The sequence below is a fragment of the Anguilla anguilla genome, chromosome 8, assembly GCF_013347855.1.
Source record: "Anguilla anguilla isolate fAngAng1 chromosome 8, fAngAng1.pri, whole genome shotgun sequence".
NCBI classification, from domain to species: domain Eukaryota; kingdom Metazoa; phylum Chordata; class Actinopteri; order Anguilliformes; family Anguillidae; genus Anguilla; species Anguilla anguilla.
The window spans coordinates 18,216,296-18,239,246 of NC_049208.1; the positions used below are offsets into that span (position 1 = coordinate 18,216,296).

Here is a 22,951-nt window from a genome sequence, read left to right on the forward strand (position 1 = left end):
CCCATGCATTAAATTATTAAATTATAGTAATTTATCAGAGTAATAAGCACCTCCTGCATTTACAATACTATATTACTGTGACTGTTATTGGCCTCTTGGCCTGAGAAAGGGCACTTCAATGAACCGCTTTACATGCATAATGGATTATGGCAGGAAATTGCATTTCCAGATCGAGAGGCCTGTGGGTTTGATGACTACTTTTGAGTTGGTCATTGATTTACACAATCAAAGCCAGCTCGTAATATTCTGGACAAATATTTAAGCAGTTTAAAGGAAGTACTTTCTTTTTATTTTATGTTATTTTGGCAGGGAGAGTTCCACTGAGGCCAAGGTCTCAATCATAGGGGAGCCCTGCTCACAAAAAAAAAATGGAACTCGCATTGAGACAACAGGATAATTCACCCAGAAATGTGTTTTCACAGAAATGTATTTTATGTATTGCAGATAATAATAAAAAAACTCCCAGAGCAGGATGTGTGTTAAAAACAGTTTTTTGAAACAGTGTTGCTAAAAGGGAAGACCAATTACTTCAGATGGAGGATCTCCACTCCTGTTTAATATGAGATATTTACATGTATATCGCTCATGCACTCACTGGCTTGTTAATTATGTTTATGATTGCAAAATCCACTTGATACAGGCTCATACTAGTACTGTCTCTGTGAATAAGCAATTTTCCTCTTTCAAACTTAATCTTGAAAATGAGCCAGGCCATTTCTGTGTTTTCCTTTCCTCAAGCTCCTATAATTCACACAAAGTCTTAGCCTATCATCTCTATGAGATGGGGGTGAAATGCTTGATGGGAATTGTATTGTAATGCAAAATCAAAAAAAGGTATAGCCAAGCAGTTTTAAAATGGTATTTTGTAACTTCTGGAGACCAAATTAAGCTGTATTCAGTTATTCAGTTAGTTAGTGCCACAACACTGGGTACTGGTAGTCCTTACCTTCTCTGATTCTCTCCAGCACTTGAGGATGAAGATGTGGGCATAGATGTCCTCCACGCAGATCCAGCTGGAGAGACTGAGCGTGGTGTCTGTCCACACCCAATCCATCACTGCACGGAGCTCCATCAGGAAAGGCACCAGGCGGAACCTTAGGAGCACACACAGTCACAGGAGTCCATTATGCAGCGATGCATAATTGCCCGGTGGCAGAAATGCATTCAGGTCTAGAACAACACTAATGTGCAATCTGAACCAAATAAACCAATGTACAATCAACAGACATTCCAAAAGAGCAGGCTTCTTAGAACAGCGTACATCCAATTACCTCGTTTTGATTTTACATTTTCTCCTCGGACAAGATGACAGGTTTTGTTTGTATGTCTGTGCTTTGGTTGCAGTGTCCTGTCTGACTGGGCCATCAGCTACAGCTTTGCAGCTGGTGCAGGAAGATCACACCTGCCTGACTGACCATACAAGTCTGTTTTCCCTGATCAGGTGGGGAGATTGGACTGACAGACACTCTCACTCCCTGGGGTAGTGTAGCTAGCGATGGCTAACTCCACAGGACAGCATTAGCAGGGCTGGAGGTGTGATTTTAGATGTGGTGCTTTAGCCAGGTATGCTATGGTATGCTAACCACCTTCTGAACACACCTGATGTTTGTTACATCATTTGGTCAGAGTAATCTGCATCCATTTATGTCTTTGGTTATTTATGGATGTTATTCAGGTAAAATATCTTGATCTAGCACACTACAGCCCCCATGCAGGGTTAGACTCAAACCCCCGTATGACCATCCTAAAATGTCATCCTGTTACAATGATAGAGAGAAGTCTCCCAAACTCACTCACCCTTGAAAGAGGAAGAGGTTGACGTAGTTGTAGCTCTTTGTGAGGAAGTTGCCCAGCACACGGGTGGGGTAGCCGCAGCGGATCTGATAGGCCGATAGGCCAAAATAAATACACTTCACAAAGTACCAGATCTGGGCCACCCTGTTCTGATTGAAACGCCTTGAGGCAAAGAAAAGAACACAGGTGAAGTAACACAATCCCAGAATGTCTGGAGCCATCAGCTAGACTGAGAATAAGTATAGACCATTTATTTCCATACATATTATTTGCCTAATTACAGGAATACCTTATTCATGAACAGTACATTATTCACTATTTAATATGAACTTTGATAACATATTATAATAATTATATATTTTCTTTTACATTTTTTTCTATAGCTGCAGTTGGTAGAATTCCTTGCCATCTACTTATAATTTCACAGAACTGCCTATTATTGTACATTTCCATCTGAATATAACAACTCCAGTGAAGGTCGAATAGCTTGTGTCATAGGTATAGTTGCATTGGTGGTAGGTGGGGTTCCTCTGTGTCACTACCTCTCTGTGACTCCTGGCAGGATGAAGAACATCCAGAAATGGATTCCAAAGACAAGGATGACCTGAAAAATGACCTTTCCCATAACAGTCTTCCTGAGGTATAAGGCTCGGTCCACTACCATAGTGGAAAACTGTATCAGAACCATGACCAGGAAAGGTCCAGGAACCTGGTCCTCTGACAGGGAGGAAGTGATGTCGGCAGACCCTGAATTTTTCTGTATGAAGGACAGGAAAATATGAAAGAAATATGACATGGTTCTTTTTGTTTTGGAACATTGCCTATCATGTCTCTTAAAGCTGTAATATATCTGAGAAGCCAGGTTCAGTTAAGCTTTACCTCATTTGCATCAATCCACAGGCACTTTCGCTTTACTAAAGGTAACAATGATTGGGTGAAACACATGCACGAAGAAATTGAACAAAAAAAAATCAAGATACCCCAAAAGCCCAAAAGCCGAACACAGTGATGATGAAGTCAACCGTGTCGGCAAGGAACATCAGCACATAGACGTCCGTCACAGCACTGTACTCAGGGTGAATCAGGTTGTAGAAGAACTGCCGGATGGGGTGGTAGATCTCCAGGGTCCTGGAAAGAAGCAAGCGAGTATGACTGAAAAGGACCTGGAATTACTCCTGACAACAACAGAGCTACATCCCAGAATCACCTGAATTAGCAACAGCCTTTAGCCTAGGGAGCCCAGTCCTGCTACAATGTCTTTACAACATTACATATATGAGAGCGGAGCTACTGGCCTTCACTGGACACTAACTTCTTTATAGTGAAGGCTTTCGCTTTGATCAGCTGCTCCTTCAGCTTTTCCAGGAGCAGCTCCTTGCGGGTCTTCATCTGGATGCTTGGTATGCTGCCCCTCCTGCTGCTGGTCTTCGTGCTCGTGCTGCCTGCGGAAACCATGGTAACGGGTGTGACTGACCAATCAGCTGCTGGCCAATCATATATATGCCAACATACTGTCCTTATTTTGTTACACCTGGTCTTGTTTGCTCACTTTAGATGGTGCAAATGACCCACCCCTTCCCTTTCATCCAATCTGAGAATAGTGTGTCACATGTCTGGTTTTTTATGGTAGCTTACAGTACTGGGTGGCAGTGTTGTATAATGGGAACAAGGAACAGGTCTTGTAGCCTAAAGGTCACAGGTATATATCCAGCTGGATAAATGGATGTAATGTTATGATATGTAAAAGTTGTGTAAGTCACTCTGAATAAGAGCGTCTGCTAAATGCCTGTATGTAATGTAATGATAAACATCCCAACATCCAAATAACCCCACAGCCATTGTTACCTCTGATGGAGCGGGAGGAACGGCGGGTGATGTGGGAGTTTGTTCCAGAGCTCTTGCGCCGCTGGTATGTCCGATGCTCGGGTACGCACACCTGCACCGACTCCAGTGAGGTTGCCAGGTTAATGGACTTCATCGAGTGGGCGGAGCCCCTCCTCTCTGGCGACGGTACTAGCACCTGCCCTTCGTCTTCGGATTCATCCGTGTACAGGCCATCCTTCTGCTCCTGGCTACGGGACTCCTCATCCCACAGCCCATGGCACTGCCATTTGGAGGGGGCGGAGACAAGGAAAGAATATTAACAAGTGATTCCCTCATAGCCAATCACAGACTCAGCTTACAGAAACAAACTGAATTTAAATAATTAATTGATTGTATGGAAATTAACCGATGAGACCATCGAACCATGTCCAATGACTTCAAGGGCATGCACTTGAATCCTAGGAGTGTTCAGATCTTGGTACACATTGAACAAAGCGCTTCAAGTACATTGCAAGAATGGCTAGCAGAACAATGGAAGAAAATTAAAAAGAGGTCTGAGAGGTAAACATCAAAGCAACCATGTGGTAACTAAGAAAAACAAAGAAGTCTGAATGTGTTTACGCTTGTAGGTCAGCACCTTAAGAATGGACCTGTGGAAGAACAGGGCAAGGAGCTGCAGCAGGTCATAGAGCACGTAGCCATCCTTCTTCTCTACACCGATGATGTTGGGGGGATGGTAGGGCTTGCCCTGACTTAGTGCAATATCCTGGTTGAATGGGAAGAAGCTGAACTGGAAAAAGTATTTGATGACAATGGTAACCTGAAAACAAAGAAGCACAAACACTGAGGCTGGAGTTAAATACTAAGACTGCAGTTACACACTGAGGCTGGAGATTAACAATGAGACTGGAGTTAAACTCTGAGTCTGCTGAGGCTGAAGTCTAAAGAGGTTTACGCTCAGTAAACCATTCGGAGACTACTTGTGCTCTGTGGACAGCTGCATTACCTCTGTGTAGACGATGGCGGTCATCCAGAAGCGTTTGCTGGGCCGTGGCACTGACAGCATGGCCCACAGGAAGATGAGCACGGGCAGAATCAAGGTGGCCAATGAGGCGGAGATCATGTGGTTGAGGATGATGACCAAGTAGCAGACCATCTCGGAGCGGGCCACCAGCATGTTGTAGATGGCATAGCAGAGCTGCAGAAGCTGAGGCTGTGAGTTGTAGAACTTCGCAGAACCCTCCAGCTCCTCATCGTAGAACATCCTGTAGAGGGACAGAGGAGAATGAGGCAGGGTGAGGAGGTGCAGAGGTGAGGAGGCGCGGAGGTGAGAAGGTGCAGAAGCACGGCTGTACAGGTCAGTGTGCTTTTCCTGTCTCTCCTCTCCTGTGCTTCTCAAACTCATATCAAAAGCATTTAGCACTTCACCCTCTCACATAAAAGGTCAAACTTCACAGGAAGCTGTTTCTCAGAAGATGACCGGAGCAGATACTGTCTTTCAACACCACAGTCATTTCAGGACTGCACAGTAACTGAAGAATCAAATGTTGTGGAAATTCGCCAGACTATCTATTAATTCATCAATAAGTACTCCAATCTATCTACCCACCCATCCATCCTTCCTCTACTGGTTCTATCCACCCCACCATCCATCTACAGTATCTAATATCTATTTGTCTGTAAACATGAATCTATGCATGTGTAATTTTGCTGTAATTTTCAGTGTCAGCAGTTTTGAACATCGATATATCCGTGTGTTATTTTGTTGTAATTTGCAGTGTCAGGGGCATTAAACATGGATATATCCATGTGTAATTATACTCCAATTTGCAGTGTCAGTGGCTTTAAACATGGATATATCCGTGTGTAATTTTTCTGTATTTTGCAGGGTCAGTGGCTTTAAACATGGATATATCCATGTGTAATTTTGCTGTATTTTGCAGGGTCAGCGGCTTTAAACATGGATATATCCATGTGTAATTTTGCTGTATTTTGTAGGGTCAGTGGCTTTAAACATGGATATATCCATGTGTAATTTTGCTGTATTTTGCAGGGTCAGTGGCTCACTTGTTGAGCAGCAGCTCGCTGGCGGTCAGCTCCAGGGTTGTGGACGGCAGCAGTGGCTCATCCAAGCCGTCAGACCGGCTGTCAGGGGTCATGATCATCAGCCGCTTGTCGTCGTCCGTGTCCGAGCTGACAGAGAGGCGGTCCGAGCTGGTGGAGAGGCGGTCGAAGCTCACGGCCTTGCTGTAGGATGGCGGGACCTCGCCGTCCGTGGGGTAGGAGGCGGGCCCATCCGTATCAGGGGTGAGCTGAACTGCAAGCTCCACCGTGTCCGGTCCGGACTCATCCGCCTCCCCGTCCCTGCTCTGGAAGCACCCCTCTGTTGTCTGTTCCAGCCCCTCGCTCTCCGACTCAGACTCACACCCCTCCACCCTCTCCCTCCATTCGCTTTCATCCGCCTTCTCACCAGGGGAGGAGGAGGAGCGGGGGCCCTGCGTCTCCTGGTCCTGCTCATCCTCCACCTCCTCGATGGTGTCGGTGGTACCCTGACGGGAGTACAGCATGATGGACTGCGTGGCCTCGCTGCGTGGGAAAAGTTGTACAGTGCCCCCCGTCAGTTTCCTGCAGTAATTACACCCAGCATCCACCAGTCTTCTCCGATAAATTATTTTCAGCAGAAAGTTACTGAAAGCCTACACTAGCCCTCTAACACTATCAAGGTATGGTGGATGCACGCTAACTGTGACTGGTCCTTGAAATCTGGAAGTTACCACTTTTCCTTGACAGGCCAGCATTGTTCTGACAAGCATTTCTAATGAGCAGTTTTGAGTTTTATCTTCAATATATTGCCATCACAAAAGCTGAAATATTTGTTCCCTATTGAAGGGTGGAGTAAATATTTATTTTGACTAAAGTATATACTGCATTAAATTCTCAGGCCTTTCACTGGGGCCTCTGGCTCTCCAGGCACACAGCTTCCCAAGGGCAACAAGTTGTTTTCTGTGACAGGAGTGTGTGTGTGTGTCCGTGTGTGTGTGTGTGTGTGTGTGGTTTCTTTTTATCTCTCATTTGTTCAGGAGTCCGGATAGATAGACTTGGCCCTTCGTTACCTTCCCCCGTGCCATACCAGGGAGGAATCGTGCTGCACGCCATGTTCCCTAGAATTCTGAAAACATGTTAGATAAGAACTAACTGACAGTGTATGCTGACACCTGATATAGAGAATGTTGAAGGTTAGAGGTCGCTGTGTGCTTAATCAGTATTCATGATATATGTTAGACAAAGCAAATAATTTATTTTGTCAAATTTCACTATATGCTTATGTATTAACCATGTACCAATCAGATATAGAATTACGTATGTTAGTGGTAAAATGACAGATGACTGCCCCCACTCCTCAGTTCAGACTTACCCACTTTGCTGTGTGTAGGTACTAGACTCTTTCTGCATAAATAAATCCTATCTCTTCTATGAATATACATGGTTTTGCTAGGTGACTATAAGGGGAGAATTCACTCTTGTCAACGACATCAATTAAAAGAGGTATTTGAAGAGTCTTATATCATTCCCATTACCAACTTTGCATAACTGTACAGTAAAGGCTGTTTATAAAGTAGGAGTACCACAGCTGTTCACTAGGAGGCAGTTTTTCACAGCTTAAACTCTATTTCATCCCACCCAGAATCTGCTTCTACTGAAACAGACAGTTACAAAATATCTAAAATGAAGATACAGTTTAGAAGGTAAATTCAGAAAGATATTTAGAAATGTAAAATACAGGAAAAATAATAACCCTTTCTGTAAAGCATGGAGACACTGCCTACTCCTCCACCACTATGTGGATTAAGACATGTATAGATTACATACTTAAATAGCTACTTTGTTACTGATTCTCAATGCCAAGGTACAGTATATTCTTGTTCAACTGAACAGAGGCCATAATCCTCCCCAAGGCACATTCAATACCGGGTGGAAAACAAATAAAAAAGGGTGTTTTGTGTACAGTGTGGGGAGGGGCGGGGGGGGGGTCGGTTTGAGACCCACATGTGTGGAATGCACTTAGGCCACATGGCATCTTGTTTTCTTTTCTATTTGAGATTTTTAAATTCTATCTGTGCCGCCTTAGCATAAAAACCAGCATGGAGAGAGGGAGCAGGAGGGTTAAATGAAACTTCCACTCAGAGACATGGCAGATTAAGCAATGGGTGAAGAGAGATAATACAGCAGCAGAGAGGAGGGGGGTGATGAATTGATGAGTTATGGGGTGACGTAGGGCCGAGGAAAATGAGGTGATAAGGGTTATGGAGATGACAAGGTCATGTGGTTATGGAAGTCACAGGGTTATGGAGGTGATAAGGTCATGGGGTTATGGAAGTCACAGGGTTATGGAGGCGACAGGGTTATGGAGGTGATAAGGTCATGGGGTTGTGAAAGTGACACAGTTAAGGAGGTGATAAGGTTATGGGGTTATGGAGGTGACAGGGTTATGGAGATGACTAGGTCATGGGGTTATGGAAGTAACAGTTATGGAGGCGACAGGGTTATGGAGATGATAAGGTCATGGGGTTATGGAAGTGACACAGTTATGGAGGTGACAGGGTTATGGAGATGGCAAGGTCACAGGGTTATGTAAGTGACAGGGTTATGGAGGTTATGGGGAAGAGAGTGCAGTGCCAGGCACCTTGACACAGCGCTGCTGCCGCTGTCAGTGGAAGCAGTGGACATGTCCAGGCTGTACATCTTGCGCAATTTGGGACGGGCGCGCTCGCTGGTTTTGGGAATGCTCTCAGGCATCCCGTCCAAGTCGTCCAGCGTGGACTGACGGGAGAACAGCATGGTGGCCTCTGTGTAGTTGCTGCCGTCGGCACGCAGTTAGAGATGAAGTGAGAGATGAACAGACGGACAGAGATGGACAGAGATGTGAGCACATGAGAGATGACTACCCAAGAAATGAATTCATCCGTAGCGTGAGTGAATTATTTACTTTATAACGGTTTTGCCTTAGAGAATACTGCATAGATATTCAAAATGAACAATATGATTTGGGCGTAACAATTAAAATGGAAATATATCGAGCATAATCATTAAAATTGAACTATATGATTAGAGTATGATGAATCAAATTGTGAATAAAAGGGAATAGTTCATCCATATAGACATAGGATTCATATACTGTATTATTAAGACAAATATCTAAAAATTCTTGGGCATCATAAATAACAGGTAGATTGTTAAAAACAGAAGCAAATAGAAGATTAGAGTTACAGCAGAGTCAGAGGATGCCGTTACTCAACTCTCTCCCGCCCTGCGGTAAAGAAGCATTCCACTGCCAAACATTTACGGCACTGAAACAAGCACATGCCAGCTTAGTAAACAAAGCATGGACATAAGAATGTCTACTTACATCACAAAAAAGCACAATGAACTGCATGATGAACCTAAAACGATATCCTAAAGGCATACTGGTAAAATCCATGTATGTGACTGTGGTAAGGTGGGCGTGGTTTTTGCGTTGGCTGCAGAGAGAGAGTGGGCGGGGCGGCTCTCGGAACTCTGCGCCACGGCTGTTGGGGTTTATTAATCAGCACGGATAGTTAATTGTTTGATTGATTGACAATGTGCTGATTACCTCGACAGTGAGCCTGGACGTTTAAAAGCGGCTCGACAGAGAGAGAAGGGAGAGAACTGGAGGAGGAAGAAGAGCTGACGGGCAGTCAGCCGTGAATTGTAACATACCTTGTGTATTGTGTATTGTGTTTTGCGTATTGCGAACAGAAAGCCGCGTGGCGGCCGGAAAATAAAAAGACGCAGTCGCGTCCTGAAAAAGAACTTGTCTCTCTCTCATCTCTCAAACGAGCGGTAGCACTCAGTTTGCTACAGTGGTGGCCCGTGCGGGGAGACGGCAGGAAGAGAGAGAGAGAGAAGGTCAGAGATGGACCCAAACCGGAGCGAGACGGCGCAGCCTCTCGTAGCGCTGGCGAGGATGCTGGAGGGGATGGCCCAGATGCAGGAGCGGCAGGCGGCCGTACACGCAGAGCAGATGGAGGCTCTGCGTGCACAAGCCTCCCTCCAGACCCAGGCGCTGCGACAGCTGGCTGCCGCCGGGGAAACCAGCTCCCGGGACCCGCCGTCCCGATCCCCTCTCCGGATCCACATACCAAAAATGACCGCCGAAGATGACATCCAGGCCTTCGTGGAAAGTTTTGAGGTGGCAGCGGAGGCGTGTCAGTGGCCCCACGAGGAGTGGGTTGTACACCTCCTGCCCCTTTTAACCGGGGAAGCCCAGCAGGCGGCGCATGGACTGCCGCCCGGAGCCCGGGCGGATTACAAGATTGTGAAGAGGGCGATCCTGGACCGACTGGGCTGCAGCACGGAGGATTACCGGCGCCGGTTCCGGACGGCGAAACTGGTGGCGGAGGACCGTCCCTTCGCATACGCCCAAAGGCTAACCCACATGGCCCGGCGTTGGCTGCAACCAGAGACCCGGTCCGCCGGGGGCGTGGTGGAGCAGGTTATACTGGAACAGTTCCTGGAAGGGTTGCCGGAGGGAACGGCCAATTGGGTGCGCTGCCATCGCCCGACCAACCTAGAGGGGGCGGTTACCCTGGCGGAAGACCACCTAGTGCTATACCCCAGCGCCCAGCAGCAAGCACGGCCGGAACCGGCGCCTAGGAGGAGACCCCCTCCTCGTGCTGGCCCCTTCCCTGTCCCCCGGGCTCTGCCCCCTCCCTTGCCTCAAACTAATCCCCCCTTTTTTCCGATTCCCTCTCCAGGTCCAGGCTCAGTGGCGGGGGGCTCCGGCTCGCAGAGGGCGCCTCAGACGCTCGGACCGGGGTGTTGGCGGTGCGGACAGCTGGGTCACCTGCGCCGCGATTGTCCACTTATGGAAGTGGGGCAGGTGGTCCGGGTGGTCGGGCCGCCCACTTCCGCTCCCGATCAGGAGGGAGCGTACTGCATCCCGGTAAGGGTGCAAGGGAGTGAACACCGGGCGCTGTTGGATTCAGGGGCTATGCAGTCCCTGATCCAGCAAAACCTGGTTCGAACCGAGGCATTGGTAAAGGCACCCTGGGTTTCCATTCGGTGTGTGCATGGAGATGTGCACAAGTATCCGGTAGTACCCGTGGAAATTTGTTACCAGGGAAAAACGCATATGGTGATGGCTGCGGTTAGCTCCCGGCTTGCGCATCCCCTAATCTTGGGTACTGATTGGGCGGGGTTTAGGGAGATCTCTAGAAACATACTGGGGTTGCGATCACGACCGATAGGGAAGTGTGACGTGTGTGCTGTTGACGGTGGTGACGCAGGGCCGTCCGACACGGCCGGGGCGGGGAGGGACCCAGGCGAGCCTCCGGTTGAGACTCCCCGGGGTCCTGTATTCCAACCCGCGGAGGATTTCCCACTCGAGCAGTCTCGGGACGACACCTTACGCTTTGCCTATGACCAAGTGATGCGGATTGATGGTCAGCAGGTGCGCCCCGATGCAGTACTCTCTCACCCTTATTTTTCTATTATTAGGGACAGGTTGTATCGAGTGTGTCGTGACGCTCAGACCGGTGAAGAAACGACCCAGTTGTTGGTACCCAGAAACCGCCGGGAAATGGTTTTCCAGGCGGCTCATTACAACCCCATGGCGGGGCACTTAGGGTATGATAAGTCACTACACCGAATAATGGCTCGGTTTTACTGGCCGGGCATTTGGGCGGACGTACGTCGGTGGTGTGCGTCCTGTCCCGAATGTCAATTAGTGAACCCCCCGGCCACCCCAAAAGCGCCGTTGCGCCCACTACCCTTAATAGAGGTTCCCTTTGACCGAATTGCTATGGACCTCATCGGGCCATTTGAACGGAGCACCCAGGGATACCGTTTCGTGTTGGTCTTGGTGGATTATGCGACCCGGTATCCCGAAGCAGTGCCGTTGCGCAATATTTCAGCTAAGAGTGTTGCGCAAGCTCTGTTTCAAATTATCTCCCGGGTCGGAATCCCGAAAGAGATTCTGACTGATCAGGGCACTTCGTTTATGTCACGTACACTAAATGAGCTATACGGATTACTGGGCGTCCGCTCTATTAGAACCAGTGTATACCATCCCCAAACAGATGGGCTTGTGGAGCGGTTTAATAGAACTCTGAAGTCCATGATTCGAAAGTTCATTCACGACGATAGCCGAAATTGGGATAAGTGGTTAGTCCCTCTATTATTTGCAGTGCGGGAGGTTCCCCAGGCCTCCACGGGATTTTCTCCCTTTGAACTGTTATTCGGTAGAAAACCTCGGGGAATATTGGACCTAGTTAAAGAAAGCTGGGAGGACGGTCCAAGCCCCAGCAAAAATGAGTTGCAATACGTTATGGACCTGCGAGCAAAACTCCATACACTGGGTCGGTTGTCACGGGAGAATTTGCTCGAGGCTCAGGAACGTCAGCAGAGGCACTACAATAGAGGGACGAAACTACGTCAATTCTCGCCGGGAGATAAAGTCCTGGTATTACTTCCAACCTCCAGTACAAAATTACTCGCCAAGTGGCAAGGGCCCTTCGTGGTCACACGACGAGTTGGGGAGGTTGACTATGAGGTGGAGCGTGCTGATAGAGAGGGAGCGAAACAGATTTATCACCTCAATTTATTAAAAGCCTGGAAAGAGGTGGTGGCTGTTTCTCTGGTAACGGTGGATCAGGAGAGGGACGAGCTGGGGCCGGAGGTAGTAAATTCAATCAATCAGACCCCACCCCTTTCAGATAGCCACCTCTCGCCAAGTCAGAGAGCAGACCTTGCCATGTTGCAAAAACGGTTTGCGGATGTGTTTTCTCCCCTACCAGGACGCACGAACCTCATACACCACCATATCGACACCCCCCCGGGAGTAACGGTACGTTCCCGCCCCTATAGACTGCCGGAGCACAAAAAGAAATTGGTGCAGGCAGAAATAAAGGCCATGCTGGAGTTGGGTGTAATAGAGGAGTCCCACAGTGCCTGGAATAGCCCCATCGTGCTGGTAAGTAAGCCGGATGGCTCTATTCGGTTCTGTGTGGATTATAGGAAAGTGAATGCTGTGTCACATTTTGATGCCTATCCTATGCCTAGGGTCGACGAACTCCTGGATCGGCTGGGCACGGCTCGTTTTTTCTCGACACTGGATCTGACTAAGGGCTATTGGCAGATTCCCTTGTCTGCAAAGTCCAAAGAGAAATCGGCTTTCTCCGCTCCGGACGGTTTGTACCAATTCCGAACACTTCCGTTTGGGTTATTCGGGGCCCCAGCCACCTTCCAGCGCCTGATGGATCGGCTGCTGCGTCCGCATGCTGCGTATGCTGCTGCCTATCTGGATGATGTTATCATCCACAGTAGCAGCTGGGCACAGCATATGCGGCATGTGGGGGCGGTGCTCGAGTCCTTGAGGCAGGCGGGGCTCACGGCTAACCCAAAGAAGTGTGCGATTGGCCGAGCGGAGGTACGGTATTTGGGGTACCACTTGGGAAGTGGACAGGTGCGACCTCTGGTGGATAAAACCGCGGCGATTGCGACCTGTCCACGACCCAAGACGAAAAAAGAGGTAAGGAGGTTCTTGGGGTTGGCCGGCTACTATAGACGGTTTATTCCGGCGTTTTCACAGCTGACCAGCCCCTTGACTGATTTAACTCGCAAAGGTGCCTCAGATCCGGTCCAGTGGACGGAGCCGTGCCAGCGAGCGTTTGAGAGGGTGAAGGAAGCCCTCTGCGGGGAGCCGCTCTTGTTCACCCCTAATTTCTCTCTTCCTTTTATCCTGCAGACCGACGCATCGGACAGAGGGCTGGGGGCTGTTTTGACCCAGCAGGTGGAGGGAGTCGACCGCCCGGTGCTGTACCTCAGCCGCAAACTATCCCAGCGGGAGGCGAGGTACAGCACGGTAGAAAAGGAGTGCCTCGCCATCCGGTGGGCGGTCGGGTCCCTGCGCTACTACCTGCTGGGTCGCCCATTCACCCTCTGTTCGGACCACGCTCCCCTCCAATGGCTCCACCGCATGAAGGATACCAACCCGCGAATCACCCGGTGGTATCTGGCTCTACAACCCTTTAATTTTAAGGTGGTTCATAGGCCGGGGGCGCAGATGGTGGTGGCGGACTTCCTCTCTCGCCCCGAAGGGGGTGGGGGGGGGGTCGGTCATCGGCCGGATGGCTCCCCGGCCTAAGTCGGGCGGTGGGGGTATGTGGTAAGGTGGGCGTGGTTTTTGCGTTGGCTGCAGAGAGAGAGTGGGCGGGGCGGCTCTCGGAACTCTGCGCCACGGCTGTTGGGGTTTATTAATCAGCACGGATAGTTAATTGTTTGATTGATTGACAATGTGCTGATTACCTCGACAGTGAGCCTGGACGTTTAAAAGCGGCTCGACAGAGAGAGAAGGGAGAGAACTGGAGGAGGAAGAAGAGCTGACGGGCAGTCAGCCGTGAATTGTAACATACCTTGTGTATTGTGTATTGTGTTTTGCGTATTGCGAACAGAAAGCCGCGTGGCGGCCGGAAAATAAAAAGACGCAGTCGCGTCCTGAAAAAGAACTTGTCTCTCTCTCATCTCTCAAACGAGCGGTAGCACTCAGTTTGCTACAGTGACGTATGACTGATTCTCCCCCAGCAACTCGGCTTCAGATATGAATGTGTTTTACGATTCATGAAGAGAGGGACATAGCATAATGTTTATCCAGGCGGCACCCCAAACACTCCCCACCGGGGGTGAGCCTTCAGCCCAGCCCGGGGTGGGGGGGAGGGGGGGTGTAGGTGAGAGCAGTGTGTTCTGACAGAAATCCCCCCCGAAAACAACCCCCCTCCCCTCCACACCTGGACATGCTGTCCCGTGAGGCCATGGAGTCCTGGCTCTCCATTCTGTACCCGGCCCGTCGGCGCCGGACCCTCTGCGAGCCGGAGGCCGAGTCCTCTTCGTCGAGCTGGTCCAGGCCCGACTCCCTGGACAGGTTCAGACGCAGCTGCTTCTGGTAATACACCTGGATGCTCTCCCGCGAAGGCACGTTACCCTGAGGCAAGGAACGAACAGGTCTGAGCCCCTCTTTCCAAGGGAGGTGACCTCCACCATACCTTACATGGACCCCAGAGTATTACACCCCTCCTCATCTCTCCCTGACTGCCATAATGAGGCGAAACACAGACCCGCCCTGTGCTCAAAACCCTGGTCTCTGTTGGAATGGAAGAACAACACTGGATTTGGCCTGGACAACTGCGAGGTCTGTGGGCTTGAATCCTGGATGGAGCACTGCATGGTCTTTACCCCCCAAATTGATGTAGCAAACGGCCAGCAGTGTGGGAACGTGGGGTCTAGAGCGGCCGAGACGACACCATGCGACACCGCGGTACGCGTACCTTCTTGACCTCCCGCGTGAGCATGCAGCGTTCGATGCGCAGCACGGTGGAGATGTCGATGTGCTCACGGCACATGGAGTTCAGCCAGGTGGTCAGGCTCTCCAGCGTGGTCAGGAACAGGACCCAGGTGAACTTGATGATGTTGAAGATGCGCTTGATGATGTTGTCTGTGAGGAACAGCAGAGCAGAGAGTCACAGAGGATTACCAAATGCCTCCAAGTCTATGACCTGGGCTGACCCTGCGTGCTCCTCCACAAGCTTGATCACGAACACAGTGCGATTTTCATGTAGACAATGCAGAAAGGTAATGAGTTGTATATGACCAAAAGTATCTGGACACCGATTGGTCTGGGGCTGTTTTTCATGGTTTGGGCTAGGCCCCTAAGTTCTAGTGAAAGCAAATCTTAATGCAATGATATTCCAGATGATTCTGTTTCCAAAATTATGGCAAGAGTTTGGGGATGGCCCTTTCTACTATCAACATGACAATGCCCCCAGGCACACAGTGAGGTCCATATAGAAATGGTTTTGCCAAGATTAGTGTGGAAGAACTTGACTGGCCTACACAGGTCCCTGACCTCAACCCCATTCAACATCTTTGGAATCAATTGGAAAGCAAACTGCAAGCCAGGCTAAATCGCCCAAACAGTGCTTGACCTCACTAATGCTGTTGTGGTTGAATGAAAGCAAATAAATGCAGCAATGCTCCAACATCTAGTATAAAACCTTTCCAGAATAGTGGAGGTTGTTATAGCACCAAAGGGGGACCAACTAATGCCCATCATTTTGGATAAGATGTTTGATGTCAGGTGTACACATAATTTTAGCCATGTATGACCGGCATAATGCTGATAACTGAAAATTTTAATAATTGATACTTGTATTTAAAAATGAGCTACCATTGCACTACTAGTGCATTCAGAAGAGACCTACTTGTGCACAATTAATCATCTATAAATTACAAATTCTTTGCTGCATTATCAGCAATTTGGAGGCATTTTTTGTTTCTTTTTTCATGATTTTAGAAAATTTCAATTTGTTCTATATTTCCACTAGACGACTGAATGAAATGAAACAAATTCCAATTGCGAAAACAAGAATCAATGAATGCACCACTGGCATTCTTAAACAGAGCTATTAGTGACAAATGATGCACTCATTAAAGTGGCTTTTAACCACTACAGCACTTCTGTCAAAGCACACTGAAAACACACCTATTAGAACATTCCAGAATAAAAATATTAGTGCACTCACAAGTATGTAACACTTCATCATAATAGTGCTGTACTCTAAGTGCAACCAGAGGAGAAATATTAGTTCTGTGCACTGTAAGTGCACTCAGAATAGTAATTAGTGCAGTATACAATAATTGAGTATAAGTTTTAGTTTTGTATAGTATAATGGCACTCAAAGTACAAATATTAGTGCAGTACACTAAGTGCAGTGTAAGAATAGATACCAACCTGGTTCATCTGATTTCTTTCCCGCCTCCGAGCTCTCTTGTTCATCCTCAAGCTCTCCCACCTCTATAGCCACATGTTCTGTGAAGGATAGTAGCTGTATGTAAATAAACAACAAAACACATGCACATACACACACACACACACTCACTCACACACACACACATGCGTGTGTGTGCGAATACACACATACAGCAACACAAAGGGTCATTCCACTACTAGCCGCAAACCCCAAACATATAGCACATTATGTTAAATTATTGCTTTTCAATTATGACACACAATAGCTTTGTCTATCCTTACAGACATTACATTACATTACATTACATTACAGGCATTTGGCAGACGCTCTTATCCAGAGCGACGTACAGCAAAGTGTATAACCATAACCAGGAACAAGTATGACGAAACCCCTAGAGAGAAGTACCGGTCCAAGTGCAGGGAACAACCGCTTCAACTTGGACCCTGAAGGTTAAACTGATTAACACTAACAACGAGAACGGCAACAACGCAGTCTATGGAAAAACTACAAGTAGTAGTTAAGACAGTTAATGCACCTAAGTCACCTGCGAAACAGCTGCCTAGTTACAACCCTAAGCTTACAGTCATTTACAGGGGGGTAGGGAGGGATGGGGAGAGGTGCAGCCTGAAGAGGTGAGTCTTCAGTCGTCGTTTGAAATGGGTCAGTGTCTCAGCTGTTCTGACCTCCACAGGGAGGTCATTCCACCACCGTGGGGCCAGAACAGACAGGAGACGTGTTCTGGAGGTGCAGGACTCAAACTCATCTTCTACAGCAGCAGAACCAAGAGGGACAGGACCAGCTCTGTGGTCTCCTGTTATACTGAACCAGTAGATGAACCTAGAGGGACAGGACAGGCCCTGCGGTCTAACCACACTTAAATATGTAACACTCACATTCATAAATGATTCAGTGTCACAAAGGAGGTTTTAAAGCACTGTCCACTCAGCATGAGAATCCTTCAGCTCAACAATAACGTTAAAGCACCCAGCTTTGCGGTGAGCTTAGCCTTGAGCCATTTCCACCCTTTCTGATGGACTGATTGACCGCCTCCACCGCCAGAGCTGTCAATCAAAGGCCGCTGTGTGCCGAGGGATGAAGGCCTTTACCGCAGTGGGGACCGGGCAGTCCCAGTGCAGCTTCCAATAGACATCAGTGAGTCCTTCAGCTTGGCTCATAATGCACACAAGCACCTCATTCATGGCTAACATGCTGACCACACAAGTCAAACTGAGACTGAAATATACTCTAGCATCAAAACAGCGTTGCACTGGCCTTTGGAAAAAGCAACAAATTCAACGTGGCAAAATATCACATCAAAATATTTAACATGCTAAAAAAAAAATACACACAGAGATTCTGAATACATATTATTAACATACTGTACAGAGTTGGAGCACATAAAGATAGAGCACATAAAGATGTACATAATGTTTATTGTAAGAGCAAAGGTGAACATGAATGAGGAGAACACCTGGAGGCATGAAGTCAGGAGGAACAGTTCCTGTTTCCCTGCTACAGAGAGGCCACACCCTTACCGTCCTTCTTGTCTTTCTTCTTCGAGTTCCCGCCAGTGTACCTCTTCCAGAACTTGCGCTTGCCTTTGGTGCGCTCTTTCAGGGCAGTTTTGGGGTTTGTGATCCAGGCATGGTATATGAACTATGGAGAGGGAACACCAGTGAAACTCTACATACGCAAACAGAAGCGATTCTGCTGAAGGGACCCACATGAAGTCCGACAGGGTGGAGTTCACCCTCACGGAATGCCGACAGCCATGCCTGGTGTGTGTTTTGCTCCACTGACACTCCATAAAATAATTTTTGACCAACATTGTGTGAAACCCTTTTTGTTAATGGATCTAAACACAGTACTTACTATGAAAGTTTGTTTTACGCTTAAACGACTCATTCTAACACAAAAAGATCACAATAGAGCAAAACAACCCCAAGGCAACAAATGGGTCTAAAACACAAATGGTGACAGAGGAAGACAAGACAGAGGCACTCCTGATGGTCAAGCCTGAGACAGGCATCTGCTCATGCACAGAAAGGACAGCCATCAAAACAGAGGCGAGGAAAATCAACCGCATTTCCATTTCCTATGTCGGTGTATGACACTGATGAGGTTTAGCACATTTCAAGCCAATCAGTCTGTTTTTTCACATTGACGTCATGGAAATGAAGATGCAGTTTGGTATGATGCTGAATCAGAGGAAATGGAGGACATCATGCAAGACAAGACAGGGTTTAAGTTTAAGCCTGAGGTTATACCTTTGCTACCCTGATTACATACTGAAGGACAGTTTTTGGCAGCTTAACAACAGACTTGGGCAAAGCCAATATAGCGGAGACAAATTTTCCAATTGCTCGCTACAAAGAAGAACAAAGTGTGAGTGAGAGAGAGTTAGTGCAGTCCTGCTGCAGTTACAAGGCTCCACCAAACAGCCATTTAAAGGTGTTAATGATCCATTTTATGAAGAAAATAAGTTTATTGTTACATTCATTTTTTAATGATTTACTGTGGACACAATAAACATAATCAGGTTTTCATAAGTGTCAAACGCTGTGCTAAAACATACATACGTTCAGTCTGAGTAATAATTAAATACAAAAAAAGAATCATAACTTGTGGGATAGGTGGTTTGAATCTGTAAATAATTTAAACACATTTGTTTTAAGAATAACACAACAATAACATTTAGATTAATTTCCTTATACACTGAAAGTTAAAAAAGGAAATCTTTAGATGGCAACTTAATACTACACAAATTATGATTCAAAGAACAGTTATGCCTGTGTGGCTCCTGGTGCAAATTCCATCCACAACCTATACTGACATCAAACCTTGGACCACTGCACCCTTGTAAAAAACCCTATTTATCTTGATACAAAGGTCTATTAGTGAAAATGAAATATAAAGAGCTAAGTTAAAAAAAAGAAAAAAAGTGACCACTGTGGACACACGGTCATCCATCTTGTTTTAGACTCACCTGAAATGCGGATTTCTTTGGACCTTCATCATCTTTTTTCTCCTCCTCTTCCTCTTCCTCCTCACTGTCTGATTCAAACAAGTAATACTCCCCACTTCTCACCACTGAACGGTAAAGTGTTAGACACAGAGTTATGGGGTTGCATCTGAACAACTAATCCCAGGGAAAACTTTTGTTTGGCGGTTGAATGAAAACTTCTTATGATGCCAGTAGGGTGCAGAAATGCTAACAGCCATTTTCCTCCAACAATTCACATGACTTTATTACTGCAATCACAAACAAACAAAGCTGATGAAGAGGGTGAAAGAAAAATATCTATGATAAACTGAGTGGAATTGCAGGAGTAAAAGAGCGAATGGAAAAGGTGGTAAACGTCAGGTTGCGTCAGGTGTAGTTGACAGAATCTTTTGAAAAGCCTACTTGTATTTTCAAGGAAAGTATTGCTGCTTGCAGAGATGTTACAAAGGGTGATATGGTAAAGGCAACCATAGATTTAAAAAAAGAAAAACAGACTTGCAGACGTGATCATAATGGAGTGTTAAATTGAGCAGTGCTCAGTGCACAGCTCAGCGGAAAACCCAGACCTACACAATTACATTGCAGGAAAGACTTGCAATAGGAAAAACTGTATCCTTGTATCCTTGAACAGAACAGCATGATGGGAAATGTATGCATGGCATGAGGAGGGGTGGGGGAAGGGTAGGGGGTCAAAACTATATCATTGGATGAACAGTGAGAAAACAACAGGTAGAATGACATGATACAGTTGGGCATGGTGGGGGATATTATAAGATGACTGGTTGAGACTTCAACCAAAAGGAACTGATCAGTGCAGGCAAAAGTGAGAAGCGACATGAATGGCTTCCCACTCCTGCTTCTGCAGATCCACAGAGGGGTTTTAAAGATGTTCCTCAGCCAGCAGCTGGCTGACATCTACAGCAACAAGCGATTCCAGTTCCCAGCCAATCTAGTTAAGTACTAGCCCAATAGTGCCTTTACGTCCCAACCAATCAACATTCTCCTAGAACATTCTGTGGATGCACACTAACAGCAGTGATCAAGTTCCTCAGGAGGTTCCCCTACAGGATAATGTGACGAACCAAGAGACAAGATCCCCCCTCCCACCCACAACCACCCACCAACTCCCCCCCCTTCCCCAAAGCCCCCCCCCCCCCCCCACCCCCACACCACACCCCTGCTGCATCAGGCTCTCCTGGTGTGGGCCATTAGCTGCTATAGAGTGGAATTTCTCTGGACACACTATGAGGGAAGGACTTTATCTCTATCAACAACAAAACAGAGTGATTCTCTACTGTGGACTCTTCAGAACGACTAATCAAATCGGACAGGCTGTATACGCATTCATTCAGTAACGGGAGTAATGAACTACAGCTACGATTGAATAAAATGCGTTATATACCAGACACTAAATCTAGGCATCCAGTCTTATTAGTTTTCTTTTTTTTGCCAATACACATTCTATTTAAGGTTATTTTCTCCCACATCTCCACCTAATACCAACACACATTTTTTTTTTAATATTGCCATTACCACAAACCCCCCCCCCCCCCCCCCTCATTTTACAAGGGTCTCCAATACATTAAAATGCTGCTTTCAGATTGGCATGAACCTTAAATAGAGATAGAAAATGAATAAAGGCTGGATGGAAAGCCTATGAATTTTGGAATCTGTAGAGCCCAAATGGCAACAGTGAGAATCCTCCGAGTTCTGGTCAAGGATATAAGGTATATGGTGATTGAAAAAATGGAGAACCTACTAGAAGCGTGGTCAACCCACGGCCGCCACCAGAGTTTTTTTTTGGTCTTGGGTTTCTCTTTGTCTGCTTTCCCTAAAATAAAATATTTACAAATATTAATATCAATATTTATTTTAATATTAAATTTTAAATGTATTTCTTCACACACAAGATCTTCAGGAACATCAGCAAGCTGCTAAACATTAAAGGACAAAAACAAAATATCAATACTCTCGATTAGTGGAAACATTTTTATATGGCTGTCTGGATTTTAAGCCATGTTCTTTCTTTTCTGAACATGGATTTTTGAAATCAGCAACAGACTTTTAGGCATATTATACAAATGCACCACAAATGTAGACCAGTCATACTGTACATGCTTACAACAAAATGTCTGAATACCACTAAACTTGAAAAATACCTTTCTTGCTGTTACAAATCTTCCTCATGTGGACCCCCGTTGCCTCACATGACTGCATTTGCTTTATTCACACTATTAACACACTTCTTTAATGTGTGTGTTGTTTATTTCTCTCCCCACTTTGAGAAAGAGAGGAAGAATGGTTCTGTGTCCCAGCTGTCCTCAATACTTTGTATGGCCATTTTACATCTCAAATTCTGATTCAAACAATAAACAACACAGATTACTGTGGAAATTCCCAAATAACTTCTGTGTTTGGGGAGCTTAATGCACATTTAATGAAATATGAGAAGACACAAAACAGGTTTTTGAAGCACTCCACAATATTTCATTTGATTGTGTATTTGCTGACGGGATTTGAATCATAAATATGCAAAGTATAAACCACTCATGAGAAGCTGCAGAACCATCTGTCCACATCCAAAGGTATTCTCTAATGTTTAGATACAGTAATATGTGTCAAATGTGTAAACACTCCCACTTGAAAATCCTCTTTGCTTGGCACCAGTAGATCCATGCACCTGCTTCACCACTTTGCCTACATATTACTGGCTTAAGCTGAAACGTGAAAGACATAATAAAACCATATTAATATTACAGCCATACTTTCTGCATCTTGCTCTTCCTGGACCAGGTTCTGGCCTTCCCCGGACTCCTCAGCCACGGTTTGCATCTTCTGTTTACCCTTCTTGAACTTCTCCTGCCTGGCCTTAATGCGATCCATCCTGAGGTTAAACAGGGGAGAGTTCAGGACAGACCCAGTCAGCCAGCCTACTATCAGACCCCTGCTTTTTACACATATTGAGCTGATTAATAGCCAAGAGGAGAAGAAGTCAACCAGAGGAACTGGTTTTTCATCATTTTGGACACTGAATGGGGCGTGGCAAAAAACATGGAAACAGGAACTCAGCTGAAATAAAAATAAATAAACAAATAAAAATAGTAATACTAAAAATAACAGTAATAATAATAATTGTTTATTATATTAAGAAAGTGCATTTAATTCAGTCATTGACACTGGTCTGATTGAAAGGGAAAAATGAGATGCCAATTTCCTATTTAGAAAATGTTATTGTATTTCATCAATATGCAGTAGAGACTTTCAGATCATGGATCACAGCCATTGGCTATAACAGAACAAAATGTGCATATGCATGTCTACATATCATATGAAATATGAAAAGGGCCTCACTGTCTCTTAAGCTGGTCCATGGACTTACTCTCCTCCTCCAGTCTGGCCCTTACTCTTTTCACTATGTTGGCCTGGAACAGCTCAGCCCCTCTGCAAAAACAAGGCATATGAGTAGTATCAGTGTGTGAGTGTGCATGTGCATGTGGTGTGTGCA

The 22,951-nt window shown here is 46.4% G+C and overlaps 2 protein-coding genes across 3 annotated transcripts in view; one reads left to right on the forward strand and one right to left on the reverse strand.

Moving 5' to 3' along the window:
- The window catches only part of LOC118233933 (piezo-type mechanosensitive ion channel component 2-like), an 82,217-nt gene that overhangs the window by 4,481 nt on the left and 54,785 nt on the right, over positions 1-22,951 (reverse strand). The window contains exons 29-47 of the mRNA XM_035430094.1: positions 22,798-22,887; positions 22,212-22,330; positions 21,206-21,277; positions 19,429-19,532; positions 18,710-18,808; positions 17,978-18,098; positions 16,424-16,501; positions 14,961-15,127; positions 14,424-14,617; positions 8,303-8,476; positions 5,686-6,204; positions 4,625-4,883; positions 4,256-4,438; positions 3,640-3,898; positions 3,107-3,236; positions 2,775-2,922; positions 2,337-2,551; positions 1,798-1,956; positions 947-1,094 (exon numbers count right to left, since the gene is read on the reverse strand). Of these exons, the coding sequence (XP_035285985.1) occupies positions 947-1,094; positions 1,798-1,956; positions 2,337-2,551; positions 2,775-2,922; positions 3,107-3,236; positions 3,640-3,898; positions 4,256-4,438; positions 4,625-4,883; positions 5,686-6,204; positions 8,303-8,476; positions 14,424-14,617; positions 14,961-15,127; positions 16,424-16,501; positions 17,978-18,098; positions 18,710-18,808; positions 19,429-19,532; positions 21,206-21,277; positions 22,212-22,330; positions 22,798-22,887 (3,238 nt within the window). The remainder of the gene's footprint in view (positions 1-946; positions 1,095-1,797; positions 1,957-2,336; positions 2,552-2,774; positions 2,923-3,106; positions 3,237-3,639; positions 3,899-4,255; positions 4,439-4,624; positions 4,884-5,685; positions 6,205-8,302; positions 8,477-14,423; positions 14,618-14,960; positions 15,128-16,423; positions 16,502-17,977; positions 18,099-18,709; positions 18,809-19,428; positions 19,533-21,205; positions 21,278-22,211; positions 22,331-22,797; positions 22,888-22,951) is intronic.
- LOC118233934 (zinc finger protein 174-like) lies at positions 9,383-13,992 on the forward strand. Of its 2 annotated transcripts, none has more exons than XM_035430096.1 (2): positions 9,383-10,582; positions 13,953-13,992. In XM_035430096.1, exons 1-2 carry the CDS (start codon positions 9,554-9,556, stop codon positions 13,953-13,955), a joined length of 1,032 nt encoding a protein of 343 aa, XP_035285987.1. In that variant the 5' UTR covers positions 9,383-9,553; the 3' UTR covers positions 13,956-13,992. The 2 variants fall into 2 exon arrangements, with proteins under 2 accessions (XP_035285987.1, XP_035285986.1); XM_035430095.1 differs by lacking the exon at positions 13,953-13,992 and adding an exon at positions 11,137-12,074.

Bases quoted from the DNA above. Each gene is read 5' to 3' on its own strand.
- LOC118233934 (XM_035430095.1), top strand. From the start codon at position 9,554: ATGGACCCAAACCGGAGCGAGACGGCGCAGCCTCTCGTAGCGCTGGCG. The intron at 10,583-11,136 runs GTAAGGGTGCAA...TTCTATTATTAG, and splicing joins AGGGAGCGTACTGCATCCCG to GGACAGGTTGTATCGAGTGT.